Source organism: Strix aluco, chromosome 20, assembly GCF_031877795.1.
Source record: "Strix aluco isolate bStrAlu1 chromosome 20, bStrAlu1.hap1, whole genome shotgun sequence".
Taxonomy (NCBI): Eukaryota; Metazoa; Chordata; class Aves; order Strigiformes; family Strigidae; genus Strix; species Strix aluco.
In genome coordinates, this window is record NC_133950.1 from 14,755,333 (window position 1) to 14,769,682 (window position 14,350).

General features: G+C 36.8%; 1 protein-coding gene across 13 annotated transcripts in view; it reads right to left on the minus strand.

The window, feature by feature from the left end:
* The window catches only part of DENND1A (DENN domain containing 1A), a 215,024-nt gene that overhangs the window by 36,043 nt on the left and 164,631 nt on the right, over window positions 1-14,350 (minus strand). For all 13 annotated transcript variants that reach the window (XR_012625890.1, XR_012625891.1, XM_074846656.1 and 10 more), the window contains 6 exons: window positions 14,090-14,191; window positions 13,451-13,538; window positions 12,810-12,850; window positions 10,988-11,059; window positions 9,849-9,905; window positions 3,560-3,691 (listed from right to left, as the gene is read on the minus strand). Coding sequence is in view for 11 of the 13 variants with exons in the window: in XM_074846656.1 (XP_074702757.1) it covers window positions 3,560-3,691; window positions 9,849-9,905; window positions 10,988-11,059; window positions 12,810-12,850; window positions 13,451-13,538; window positions 14,090-14,191 (492 nt within the window). In the remaining 2 variants the exon portion in view is untranslated. The remainder of the gene's footprint in view (window positions 1-3,559; window positions 3,692-9,848; window positions 9,906-10,987; window positions 11,060-12,809; window positions 12,851-13,450; window positions 13,539-14,089; window positions 14,192-14,350) is intronic.

Here is a 14,350-nt window from a genome sequence, read left to right on the forward strand (position 1 = left end):
TAGTGTTTATTCTCCAAATAGCTAAAGATATCAAAGATAAACATGTGCATTCTACCTAAAAAGCGGGACTGTATGCAGGGGAGCAAAAGCTCCAAACACCCGAGTGACAGGTGAGCTGCAGGGGCTGTCCCGGGCTGCCCTGCCTCGTGGCCAGTGGGCTCCCAGCGCCTGCGCGCCTGGCACAGGGCGGGGGATCCCCCGGACAGCTACGGCAGCGGATGCTGGCAGGTGAACATCCAGCACGTGTTCTGAGGTTTTAAGTAAGTTTTGGTCAGGTTTTAAGAGAAAAAGCCAGAAGAAAGCAAGCAATAATAAGACATTCACAAAGGATGTTCTCTGTAGCATTGCATCTTCTACTATAATTAACCTTACTTTTCCCCAAAACAGAGAGCACTATTCAATACTACGTTCTATTCCTTTGAATCTTTTTCTTGGCTTGAAAATTGTTCCCTCTTCTCCCCACTCATTACACCCTAGTTGCCTGTATTGCTCTTGCTACTTGTTGAGTACAGTTGCACTGCCTCGGAGTCCATGATGATAGTTCCTTATGTTTGGTTGATCTGAGGGGTCAATATTGATGGTACACCCAGAGTAAACCAAAAAGCACACAAAGTCAAACCAGAGAAAAAGCTGTGGTTGCACCCTTCCCCTCTGGTCTCCTTGTGTAGTCTTACTATGAACACTTTGTTTAAATCTTTATTGCATTGCCCTAGGCTATCTGGCTAAAATCCTTCTTTTCATGATCAAGAGGAGCTGTCCCACAATGTCTCAGTATTAGAGAAACCACTGTTAAAACAATTCTGTAATAAACAACCCTCTCAAGCAATGCCTGATAACCACTCGCCAAGATGAGCCACAACACTACGAAAATCTCACAGTTCGATAATTGCTGCTAAATTTTTGAAAACAATCAGCTGAGGTACTATACCTTCAAAGACATTTCAAGATATTTTACTGATATTTTTTGTAGCCTAACAACTGCAGATACACAACTGTATTTGGAAAAGCTAGAAACTACCTCACTATAGGGTGAGAGATAATGAGTTAAAATTAAAGGTTGCTGCTGGCTTGCTAGCCCATCCCCCTTTAGCTAATCTGTCATGTAATGAAGAGAAGCACCTAGCATAGGACAGCTAGCTGCCGGCTCACTTACAGCGAGCTGATTAAGAATGTTCAACCAACAGCAGACTGCAGACCTTTCCAACGAAAATAAATAGACTGTATGCAAATGTGTTTGTCACTTTGACAGCATGTCTCAATTAAAGCATCTCGCTGCTGTTGGTAGGCTCTCTCACTGCAGCGGTATGGACGAGGCTTACTGCATTACTGATACACAGGGCTTGACCCTAATCCGCATGCATGCATTTTAAAAAAGTCTGCCTTTGCCATATACACGAGCATAATACTAGCAGACATAGAAAGCAAGTGACAATGAGAAAAAAGCCTCTTTCATCCTCTTCAGTTTATAAGAGCTGTGAATGCACAAACAGCCCTTATTTCAGAGTTCTTGTGGCTTTTTAATTGTTCCCACCTACTGTATTCTAGACAGAGTTAAAAGTGACACTAAAATCTCTCCCTTTAATCACAAGTTAGAAGCCATCTCCCATTTAAACAGCAAATGTTGCTGCTTTTTTCCTCCCCAAAGCCTTAACTTCTATTTCATAAACCTGATCATCTTTTCCTTTTGAATGAAAGTATGATTTAATTTTCATTTTGGCATTGGGCTATCAGGAAAAAAAGACCCGTGAAAGGACAAAGGCTATAAGTGAGATAGCCCTACAACTGCTAAGTTAGATCATTTTTGGGAAACCGACATTTGTAATGTAATGACAGTAATAAGCATTTAGCAAGCGAGCCTTTCACCACAGCCAGTGGTTCAGTAAAGCTGATGTGTGTTTCTTTTGACACAGAGAAAGTGATCATTAAAAAATTTTAAAGTCACTGTTAAAAAACCTCATGAATTTAAATTTGCACTTTCCACTCGATTATATATTTCATTAATCTACAAAAATGTTTGAACCATCCATCCTTCATAAAAATCTAAAGGAAAAAATTGAAAGTAGATTATAATATTATCTGGATTTCTGACTGCTTTAAATGAAATGTAACATTTTCCTGCTAGAGCTAGATGGCTACATTTCTCCAGTGGCCCCAGTTCCTCTCAACTGTCTTGGCACAGAAAGTAAGTGAAAAATAAATCACTACTGCAAATATTTAATTGGAAGAGAATCTGTTTTTAAAAAAAAAGTCTCCAAGAACTTACATTTAGCACAGTGGTGAAAGTTCTGAAAGAAACAAATCTAATTCTAAAATGATACAGACAACATTGCTCTGAGCAATGATTAATAGCTCGTGTAGCCCTATCTAATACCTAAACAGTCAACGCAGCTATACTGACTAGTTTCTATTAATAATACTTATCTAAAAATCTGGTTTGCTTCACATTTTATAATTCACAATATTTTACAATCGTTTTAAAATTACACCATGTTTCCTTAGAAGAAATCAGATATTCATTCCTGTTTTCTGATCATAATACTGTAAAAAATAGATACAGAAAAAGAAAAGAGAACTGTGAACACTAATAATGTTATTTTTTGAGTCAGGCTACACTTAATAGGGGAACACTGGCAAACTGATAATAAATACTGTATGTTTTTCCATGAAAATCAGAGCAACTACCACATTTTCTAAATAACTAGCTCTTAAAAAAAAACCCCACACAACCAAACTCACTCTTTTGCAGACATATCAAAAGAAACATTATAAGAGTAACTAATGTGTATAGCTCAGTCGTCAATACTGAAATACAGAGTACACTAATAAGCCATTAATTGATTTTTCCATCTTAGTTCATCCCATTTAATTTTCAAAGAATGTTAAAATGCCTTAATAGTTGGATGTTCCATATTGACACTAATGATCTGGCTAGATAACAGAGGACATTTTAAATTATACATCCTCAGTCCTGAGGGCTATAGCACTTTGCACGCTAAAAAAACAGCAAAATAGTTTATAAAATTGCTATAATAATTATGCTTCCCCTCCCATTCACTTATTTTCCTCAAAATCATTGTATGAACAAAAGGAATCAGTAAACCCAGAAAAATCAGGTTTTACAATTCCATTTAAATAGATACAACAGAAATAAATCTAAAAATTAAAAAAACCCAGCATAATTCAGTTACAAAAAATAATGAAACAATTGGCATATTCATGATTGTGACTTTTTAAGAACAAGAGGTAATGGCCTCAAGTTGCGCCAGGGAAGGTTTAGACTAGATACTAGGAAGCATTTCTTTCCAGAAGGGGTTGTTAGGCGTTGGAATGGGCTGCCCAGGGAGGTGGTGGAGTCCCCATCCCTGGAGGGGTTTAAGAGTCGGGTCGACTTAGCGCTGAGGGATCTGGTGGAGTTGGGAACTGTTAATGATGGGTTGATGGTTGGACTGGATGATCTTCAAGGTCTTTTCCAACCTAGACAATTCTGTGATTCTGTGATTTTCTCTGAACTACTTTTGCTGAGTCACACAATTTAAAGAAACCTAACACTAAGACATACCTGACCAAAATGCACTGTGATTGGTCTTCTGTCTTCTCTTAATTTAGGGTCTTTCTTTTCAACCAATGGGGAAGGTGCCGTCCTTGGTAGAGCTTCCTCCGGTGTCGCAGAACACCCATTCTCAGCGATGTCCTGTATGGCAGGAAAAGGTGAATAGCATGGCCAGGAACATTCTTGATTGAGGGTAAGGGGCACAAAGGAGACACTAGAGGATAATGCTGACTAACAATTTTGATGTTAGGGGGAAAAAAAAAACCAAAGTACAAAAGAAAACATCATTAGAATAAAACATTTCATTGCACTTTGTCAATCAGAGCTTGTATGCAGCCACTCTCTACTCCTAATACCAATGTTGCATGCAAACAGATACATTCAATAAAATGTCTGACTTAAACATGCAAAAGCCAGGAAATATATAGGGAGAAAAAAACCATAACTCAAAATTTCTATTCTAGGAACAAATTCAACAGCAACCTAGGAACAGGGCTATTCTGCTTTTTGTAAACCTGGAAAAAACAGTAATTCTATTTACATACTTCACAGAATTATCTGTAGCAGAAAAATTACTTGTGGAAGTAGCAAGGAGAGATGAAACTCACGGCTTAGTTAGCTTTGCATTTTATCTCCAAGTCTGTGTATACTGAATATGCCTTCAGGAGATCCTATAAAACAAACTGCTGCCTAGCAGAACGCTGTTTTGTTTTGCTTTGCTTTTGCCATTAGCCCTCACCTTCAGAAGTAAAGTGACCCATCAACCTAGGTTAGAACACTTGGCAAGTGTACATGTGGTATATGTAACACAGATTTTGAAAAAGACAAAGGCATGCAGACATAAGGAATCAGACAAGGAGAAAAGAGTTTGAACGTCAGTTGAGAAATAGTCTGTAACGCAGTGGGCCCCAAACCTTACATCTCTTTGCAACAATGTCAAGGAAATAATGCTTGGTAAATATAGAGAGAAACCTGCACACACTGTAGCTCTGCAAGACTGACCTAAGGTTGGCTGCTGACATAGACATTGCTTTGATTCCCTGACCTTTGACATGCCCCCTCAAGTTTCCGTCTTGCTAAGGTACAATAATGAGACATGTAAGCTGATGGCCAATTAGAAATGGTTCTTTTGGACACAGACTGACCTAATGTGTTTAGGTCAAATGAAACAAAAAGCTGGATGGACTTTCTAAGGGGCTTTGTCTGCTCCACAGAGAAGCTGAGAGACCTTTTTAGATCCAGCTGGTAGAGCAGTGGTTCACCAATATGGGCATAAGGATCATGGGGAAATTAACAACTTGTGAAGGTCAAACTAGAGAGAAAAACTTTTTCCTCCCCCCGCCCTCCAGCTGCACAATGCTACCTTGTCTTTAAAAAAATACAACAGAGTACACTGAATTAGTAACAAAGAGCCCCAAAACAATTCAATGACAAGAAAAGTAAGCTGCTGTCAAACTCATACTTCAGCTCCAATGCAGCAACACGCTACCAAGGGATCCGATCAGTTTTGGAATCACACAACCTATGGCAGCAACGTATACTGTTCTGAAATGCAATGACACTAAATACAAACTTTATTTACATATTTCTACACAAGTATAGCCATATTAAATGTGCACCAAGCTTCAGACCCGTTATGTATATGCCATAAACGTGTCCAGCACATTCAAAGCCACCTGACCTGCACTGAACAGTTCCCAGCACTTCAGAGCTTTCAGAGTTCCACCTGCAGCTGCGGCTCCAGCCAAGACAACAGACAGCTGGGAATCAACCGAAAGCAAAGTATCTTCCAGTCCAGGCAAAATTTCCAGAAAAATATAAAACGGACACAAAAGTTTGTACATCAGGGGAATGGGAGGAGATAAAAGATACAGACAGATCAAGCCATTAAGCAAAATCCCCTAAGATGTGTAACGATCACTGCAAATCCTTGCAGCTTTTATTGCTATAGATTTGCTGTACTTCTCTGATGATATAATTGTATACGAAAGATAACATGTTCCTAAAGCGTCTTTGCACTGTGCTCAGTGTACACACTTCCAAAGAAACTGCAGCAGATTTCAGTCAAAATTATTATTTTTTTAAAAATTTACTTAAAATATGAGAATTATTTGATACCTATTTTTTCAAAATCCCCAAAAGCAGACGAATCAACAACACAGCTTCAGTCACCAAAGCAAAATTTGCTTCACAAAAGTTCGTTTCCTACCTTCAATGCCAACGCATCTGAGCTAAATAAACCGAGAAAGCTGTTTTTAAATGCCCCAAGTAAGGGCTCCAAGTAGCTTTAAAATTATTAAATGTCAAAGTGTTTGGCAATTCTATAATTGGAAAGTAGACAACAGTCCTTCAAAGCAGTCTGTGACATACCTTCAGTCCACTAACAGACTTTGAATACAGTTATTCAGAAGTCAATGGGGAGTACAAGACAGCGAGAGAGATAAAACCACAAATAGGAAAACAGGACTCTCAGATTCTGAACTTCAGCTTCAGAAGAGTATCAGGGCTCACAAAATGTCTACTGATAAAAGCAGTTCTTCAGCTTGAGAACTACAAATGACCAAAGAACTGCAGTGGATCATAGTGCAGGCAGGCCTTCAAAAAGTGCCCATTCCTGGTACTAAAAGAAAAGCCAGGTAGACCTGCGCATCCCCACTGAGGGAGAGGATTTACCAGCCCGAACGCTGCCTCGCGCTCCCGCGCTCTGGCAGAGAGCAGTGCCGGGACTTCCACCTGAAGCTGCGCGGGTCACCGCACCGGCCTGGCTGCTGCTCAGGAGCGGCTCTTTGTACTGCACTGCACACCGTGCACGTGTGTCCTGAGTCTGACTGCTCAGTTATGACGTGTCCCTAAAGAAGGGATTTGGTCTAAGCCAGCAAGACATTCCTGAAGTAGCTTCAGTGATATATATTATTCAGGAACAACAGAAAACATGAGACCTGTCCCTCCCAAACAACAGAAAAACACGGAAAGTGGTAAGTTACTCATTCCTGGAATAAATTCTCCAGAAATCCAAAAACCTAGCAATATTTCAGTGACTTTTTAATGAAAAGAAAGTGTAATTTAAGGACGTTATTAAAAAAAAAAAAAGCCTCCTTTCACCTGAGGAAAAAAGATACTTTACAGATTACAGGAAAAAGAGAATGACAATGATTATCACACTCTGTAATTATCTCCATATATAAACAGTGCCTCCCCTACCAACTGTCTGTACAGGTGAAATCTTAACTACCTATTTATTTTAAAGGAGGAACTTCAGAGAATGAGTAAGATATATATTTACAGATATGTAAAGTTTACCCTGTAAACCAAATAAGGTTTTATTTTGTTTAAATGTGCATCAGTAATTTTTCTAGGGATCTTCTGTAATGGACTACAAATACTGACTATTAGAACAGCAAAAAACACATTCCAGAATGTCTAGAAGGATTCTTCAGGTTATTTTATAAACTTCTAAATGAGTTGTTTCTAGCTGTACTGATGATAAAGCACTGACAATAGCCCACTGATAACAGACATTAACTAGAGACATACAGGGCTCTAGTAAGTAAAATAATGTTGAATACATTAACGCCAAGTGCCCAACCATTTATATAAATTGTCTTATCCAGAAGCTTTCAGTAAGTTACATTCTCCTTACTGAAAGTTGAGGATGGTACCATTCATATTCCTCCTTCTTCCTAATTCTATGTAGTTAAGCTTCAAACGAGCCAATAACGGAGTGACTTGACCACCATGGTCCATTTGTGAAATGGAAAAAGCAGCCTTTACCAAAAAAAAAAAAAAAAAAAAGGAAAAAGAAAAAAAAAGAAAGAAAAAGAAAAAAGAAAAAAGTACTGTATCAGATATAAAATAAAGCTACCATGCTGTTTCTATTAACAATTATTTGCTATCGCTCATAAGAATCCTCTGAAAACTATTTCTGTTGCTTTGAAATACTGTACCACAAATGAACAAGGGATGGAAATAGAGCCCCATTCAATCTCTACTATCATATTAAAGAAGGACCTTACACACACCACAGTGACCTCTCAACAGGTCAATCCTGCATTTCTCATTTGCAATTCAAACCCAAGACTGGAGCAGACCAAGGGCAAAATGGGCTCTTGATTATATTTAAGAGGTCACCATTGCTATGCAGAGTTGTAGGAAGCAGACCTCTAGCTTTATTGCATTTTTAAATTCTATCTTGTACAGAAGCTGCTCATATTTGGCAGTAAAAACTGGAAAAGGGATGTTTATATTTGACTTTTCCTTACCAGTGGCCTGCATACTTTTTCTATTAATAATGGAAAATAGTATGTTATAATGCAGCGGATAGTAAGTTCAGTTTAAAAATAACCTTAGGTTATCCTTAGAAGATGAAAGACTAGCATCCCAAATTTGGCAAAAATTAAGTACTTAATGATGCCAGCATTTCAAACAGTTAACATTTGCACACACTGGTAAGTAAACACATGAAAAATACAATGTTTTCACATGAAAATCAGTGAGGATGCACCAATAGACTTGTCAACAGAGGGGCACAGGCATTTAGATTAAAACTGAGAGTGGCCAAAACAATTTTTTTCTATTTTTATCACTTTAAACAGAGCAATACCTCATTTTAGAGTTGTCTTCCTATCTTGCATTCAAAATGGAGAAGATGATGGGATGGAAAAGAACGGGCTTAATGAAGAAAGGAGAGGTAGAGCAGTACGTGTCAACTACTCATAGAAATCTTTTAAGCTCTTGTGAAAGCATATGTTGAACAATCACGTTTAACAATCTTACAGAAATGCCACATCATAAGGAAGGTGAAACAAAATTGAGCCATTTATTTGTAAATGTTATGTGTGTTTTTTTAAAAGAATGCTTGCTGCTTGAAGGACTAGGAAGACAACAGTAATAATAATAAAACAAAGCAATGAATGAATGAGATGTTTCTCAGCCTTTTATACAAATGTCACAAGAATAGCATACAATTATTTTAGCATTTAAAATACAGGAAAACAATCTGGTCATTTTACGCAGCTCCAACTGCTTTACAAATGCACAAGAGAAGGCCAAACATCTTATTATTCATGAAGGTTATGTCCAGAAGTGAAACACATGGAATTACATAAAAAATTCCATGTATGAGAAAACTGCTTCATGTTTCCAATACTTTCATATTATTAAAGTGGTCATATAAAGTAGTAAGTGTAATAAAATAGTGTTAAAAGCATCTGAAGCAACTTTATCCTCCTCAAAAATCTCTAGCAATCTGCTAGAGTATTTAGAGAGCAAACAGAATTTGGATTGTACACACAGTTAATTTCACCAGTTCATAACCTGGCTGCACAACAATCCCTTTGTATTAACAGTTTGTTGACATGTTCAGGTAGATTTCCGTTTGTGCCACAGGAACACATTTGCAGTGCTATCTTAAGATAATGGTCTAGAAATGTAGAGAATAAATTTCTGAGATAGCACAGATTAAAAAACCCCAGAACTATGACGCAACAAACTGAATAAAAATTTCTGACCAAGAACTTCAGTTCTATTAGCAAGTTAGCTATCTTGTTTTCCCAAAAGACTCTAATAGCTCTGCTTCACAGAGTAAATAGAATATCTGAAATAAACCTAAGGCAGAGTTAACCATTCATTCATAAGGTATGTATCAACATGACCATACTTCTGGCTTAAAAGAAGCAATTAGTACTGGATAACACATTCTTCAAACACAACTCAGCATTCTTGGAATTGTAATGTTTACAAACAAAGACAGATTTGGAAAACAACAAACAGTTTGAGTATTTTTTTTTCTGTAGTAATTCAGATTTGAAATGAACACCAACTCTAATTTAATTCCTTTATGCCTAAACTTTGCAGTAGACAGTCATGAAACATGTGAGTCCATTTCCCAGGGACAGACACTATACTATTTTCCCCGAGAGATTACTGCAGAAATAACAACGATTTGCCATTTGCAAAAAGTTCACTGCCATTACTGTAGGAAAGATCTTCCAGTTCACATAAAGTCCCCTTCCACAATGCCCCAGCACAAAGGACAGGAGAGGGACCACTCCAAATAGAACACTCAATTTTCTGGCTTTTGTGGGTTTAAGTCAGAGCCTTAATGTATTTGAAGACAATTTTTTTTTTGTGTGTCTGTGAATATTTGTAACAGTGTGAGAAATCCAGGACAGCTGGTAATGCATTTTGAAGTGTGCTAACAACACTATATCAAACAGCTTCCTATTGATCACATAATGCTTTTTGTGGCTAAGTATTTCATACATGGTGCTTATACATTTTGAATAAGAACTTCAAGTACCTTTTGCTTCAAGCGGTTTTTCACTTCTTTTATTCCCATTTTTGCATGATCTTTTGCCTGCATGAAAAATTAATTTAAGTTAAAATCCCCTTCTATTTCCAGCAGTGACTAAGCTTGATTTCAGTGCATCAAGATTCACCTTCTCTAGTTACTAAAAATGGCAAAGAAAAAATTGTAACAGGATACTGAAAACATATTAAAACATACAGAAATCTAAAAGACCCCAAACAAACAAAAACCACCACCACCACCCCCCACACTCGTTGCAAAAATTTTATTTTCTCTGTTTTGATGCCACAGACATCTTTTATCTTTTTGCACTCCATACCCTTGGTCTTCCCCTTCAATTATATATCTTCCCTAAGTTAACAATCAACAGTAAGCCTGCAAACTTTCCCCATGCAGTACTCTGGATGCCAGTTCCATTTAGTAGAGCTAATTTCATCCTACTCATCTCAGGGCAGGAGAAAATAAAAATTTGAATAGTTATGTCAATGCTTTTTGTAGCATTATTTATTTCTTAAAATTGAGCTTATACAAAATCCTTGGTTGTTTTCTATGGTTTTTTTATCTTGCACAGTGGAACTGGCAGCCACACATGATAACACAGTAACATACTAGCTGTTTGTTAACAGAACTGAAAACATTTTCATTTAAAGAATAACTCAGTAAGTTGGAGACTAAATAAGCAGGTGTAAGAAATCTCTAGGGAAAATTAATTGACATTTAGAAAAGATGGAAACCATTTGGAAAATGAGAGGATTCCCTTATTTCGATGAAGCTGCAAGCAGAGAAACCTGAGGTAACAATGATTTCCAACAGAGTAATGATGAGATGGTAGAGCTGCTTAGTAGAGCATATAAGGCATGATTTCCCAGAAATAGTTCTATGTAATAAATAGAATTTATCATCTATACTTTCAAAAGAAATCACAAGTTCCCATTCTCCTTTGCATTTCAATTATGTTTAAATTTCAAAATTACTTTTCCATTTAAATTTGAAATTTAGATGAATGTGTATTTTAAGTAATTTTGTGAGTCCAATAAAAATGAATATAAGTCTTGACTTTCATTTGAAAGGTTAAAACAGCATCGTAATTAGACTCTTATCTCAGTAGTAAGCCAGTACTTGATACTTACAAACTTATAGACAGTCTTCATGGCAGGGTTAGCCTTGGTCTTTACTGTATTTAAAATGGCTCCACTTCCTTTCTGTAATTATAGTAATGATAGAATAAATTTTATCGGAGCTCTTTAAAGCAAACAGCAATCTAAAATACACCATTCTTAAAATAACAAAGCATTAACTATGCTTATTAGCAGAGCTGACTATTAAAATGGTAAATTTAAAGAACAAGAATGCAAGTTTTCCAGACAAACCCCAATTCTGTTTAATACAGCAGTTTTCAAATGAAAAATGTCAGTGTCTCCTAATACCAAGAGCCCTTGTCTTATGGGTCGTCTCACAAAGCAGTGTTCTGTGACTGTTCCACTCACCCTCAAGGGTGTCCTCTATGTACATTGCATTAAAATCCTAAACAAGTTTAAAACAAAAGTATCCTAACAAATAGGCAATGTCTGGGGCAGAAAATTCTGTTTCAGGAAAGCCGGTACATTCGATCTGAAGAAGCAAGATCTTTTTTTTTTTAATTTTCCTTTTCACGATCCCACAAAACTATTTATCAAAAGCATGCTGCCTTTTTGAGATCTAAGTAGTTGATAAAGGGATAAATTGAGGGAAACTGAAATTTAACTACAGACATAAACATTAATTCTAGACAAGCTGAATTGCATGTGGTGACCATAACAAAAGTCATAAACCAGTAATGTGTCAGACAGAATAATGTGTTAGTCTGGTCAGTGTTTTATACATCTTCCACACACCCTTGACTATGGCTGCACAGTACCTTATTTGATAAATACAGGAGATGGGTAAAATCCAAGGAATAAAATCTTCAATCATTTTATATTTTCTTATTTCAGTGCAAAAATACATTTCCAGAGATCAGATGCAATCAGATGCAAACAGTTTTAAGATTTACTACTTCTCTTACTACATGACAATTAATCTTCAACAAAAATTATAAACTATTGCATTTAGTTACATGTATTTTTATATTCACACTCAGCCATTCCCCTTACAATTTTATAATTACTTGTCATCCTATGTATTTATATTTATGTGTATATATTTACCGACCTAACTATATGATGGGATTTTAAAAATTACTGTTATAAAATATGCTTAATGCAAAATTATCAAGATAATATTAAGTCCAGTATTTTGTGTAAAGAACATAATTCCATTCATAACCAGGACAATAGGCAAATGGAATGGAATGCTGCAGAACTCAATTCTGTCAGAAAACAATTCAATCTTTCCTACTGACTTATACCCATAATCCCGAAACATTTTACTTTTCAACACATCACATTTTATGCATCAAAAGAGACTTTTAAATTCAGCTATAATAATGTATTATTATCTAAAAATATTTAAATTTTTATTTTATACAACTAGAGCACTAAACCAAAGAGACAGAAAAAACATCCCAAACAGTGCTGTCCCCATTCAGCACTTCACACCATTTAGCTTTATAAAGAGCTTTTTGGTGTGGCATCTTATCCTTTTCTTTCCTTTTCTATTGAAAGGAAAGAAAACCCACATTGTTGTCTAAAATGACAACAACTTATTCCCAGCTGTCTCCAAGACATTAAAAGCGGGATTCAAAAACTTGGTAATTCCTATGGTGAATTTTATTTTTAGTGTACTTTTTCTTCTGTTCTTTACTTCATCTGAGAGCACATTAATTTCTCACAACTAAACTCAAGTTGGTCAGAGCTAAACCCTGCAGGAAACAGGCCACTCATGTTCATGAGGACGGACGTTAACAGCCGTACAGAACTGTACGATGGTCCAGGAAGAATCAGAATGTCTGCTGGAAGAATATTGTGTTCTTACCCTTACTGTAGAGAGCCACTGGTGGTACAATTTGTCGCTACCTAGAGAGAATCACAAAAACAAACGAACCGTAACTCTCTACCGAATAGAAAACATGCTAGAAATGTGAAGTGTTAGCACTCAGTGGTTCTCGGAGCATGAACAGTACAATAACAGAAGAGGAGAACCATCCTTTCCTCTTAACAGAAACACAACCACCAAAACCAGGTACCTACAATTTTTCTTTTACTTTCTAAAAGGCATTTCTATTTTATAGGGCTTGTCTTTCAGACATCTGAAAGCTGAGGGTTGTTTTGTTTGGTTTTTTTTAAGATCGTCAAAATAAATCTGAGGTGGTTCTGGGTAAAGCCTAGGTTTTTCAGTATCTTCCATTGCAAGAACCCTTTCAGTTGTACGCTATTTAGCCAAGTGGTAAAGCTGAGGTTTTGTAAGACTGAACAGACTTTACTCAAACTACAATACATTACTCAAAGTTCTTGACAAAGGAAAGACAAAAATTTAAGACACTTCAATCTACAGAGGTCACTGCAGCCTCAAGTTATTTAGGTGAGTAACCACAGTGACCCATGACATCATGATGGCCCACAAACACTAAGTCAAGCACAATGTCTGAAATGACTTTAAAATACTGTATTTCTTACCTGCATATTCTCCCATGTTTATCTCTTCTTCAAAAACATCACTGAAGCCCTCCCCAGAGTTAAGAAGATCCAGACGGCCATCAATGAACTACATCAGCATTAAAAGAGAGCGTAAACAAATCAACCATCCCATCCTTTATCTTTTCAGAAAGACTTTATTCTGCATTTGCTAGAATAACCCCAATGTTCTTATTGGGAAGGGACTCTAAATACAATGAAAATACAACCAAAGCTGGCAAAATGTTTACCAATGCAAAAAGGTATGCTACTTCACTAAAAAAACCCCCCAGCATTCATGTGTTTGTATATACAGATATGTTTTCAGTTTCCCTGGAGCAGTAATATCATGTTTAACAGTAAAATGCTTTCTGTACAAAGCTTACAGCAGATATTTGGTCTAGCCATGCTCAGATCAAAAGTGAGCACAGAGACTTTTAGGGGAAAACACCATACACCTCTTAAAATACAGAAAGCCTTATCATCTGGGAAAAGCCATCAAGCAGGAATTAAGGTGCTGCCAACTACATGAATCTTCCTTATTATGTGGCTGACAGACCAAGGAATATAAAGCAGCCCTCAAAAAAACCCACTTGTATTGTTAAAGAATCTGCTTCCACATTAGAGCAATTAAGTCAGTACCTGCTTAAAGAGCTGGAGCTGAATGGCATTCTGAAGAAACTGCCTCATGACAGCAGAACGATGGGACACAAATGTTTCTTCACAAAAAGTGATGGGTTCACCCTGTAGAGTTCAGAGCATTAAACACTGAAAAAACTTTGTCTGAATCCATTTGAATCCACTGTCTCCATTTTATCTACTTCCCTTTCAAAATAAATAGATAAATAAAGTAGGCCTTACGTAACACTGAGTAAACTGTAGTTTATTCCCAGGTTTCAATCA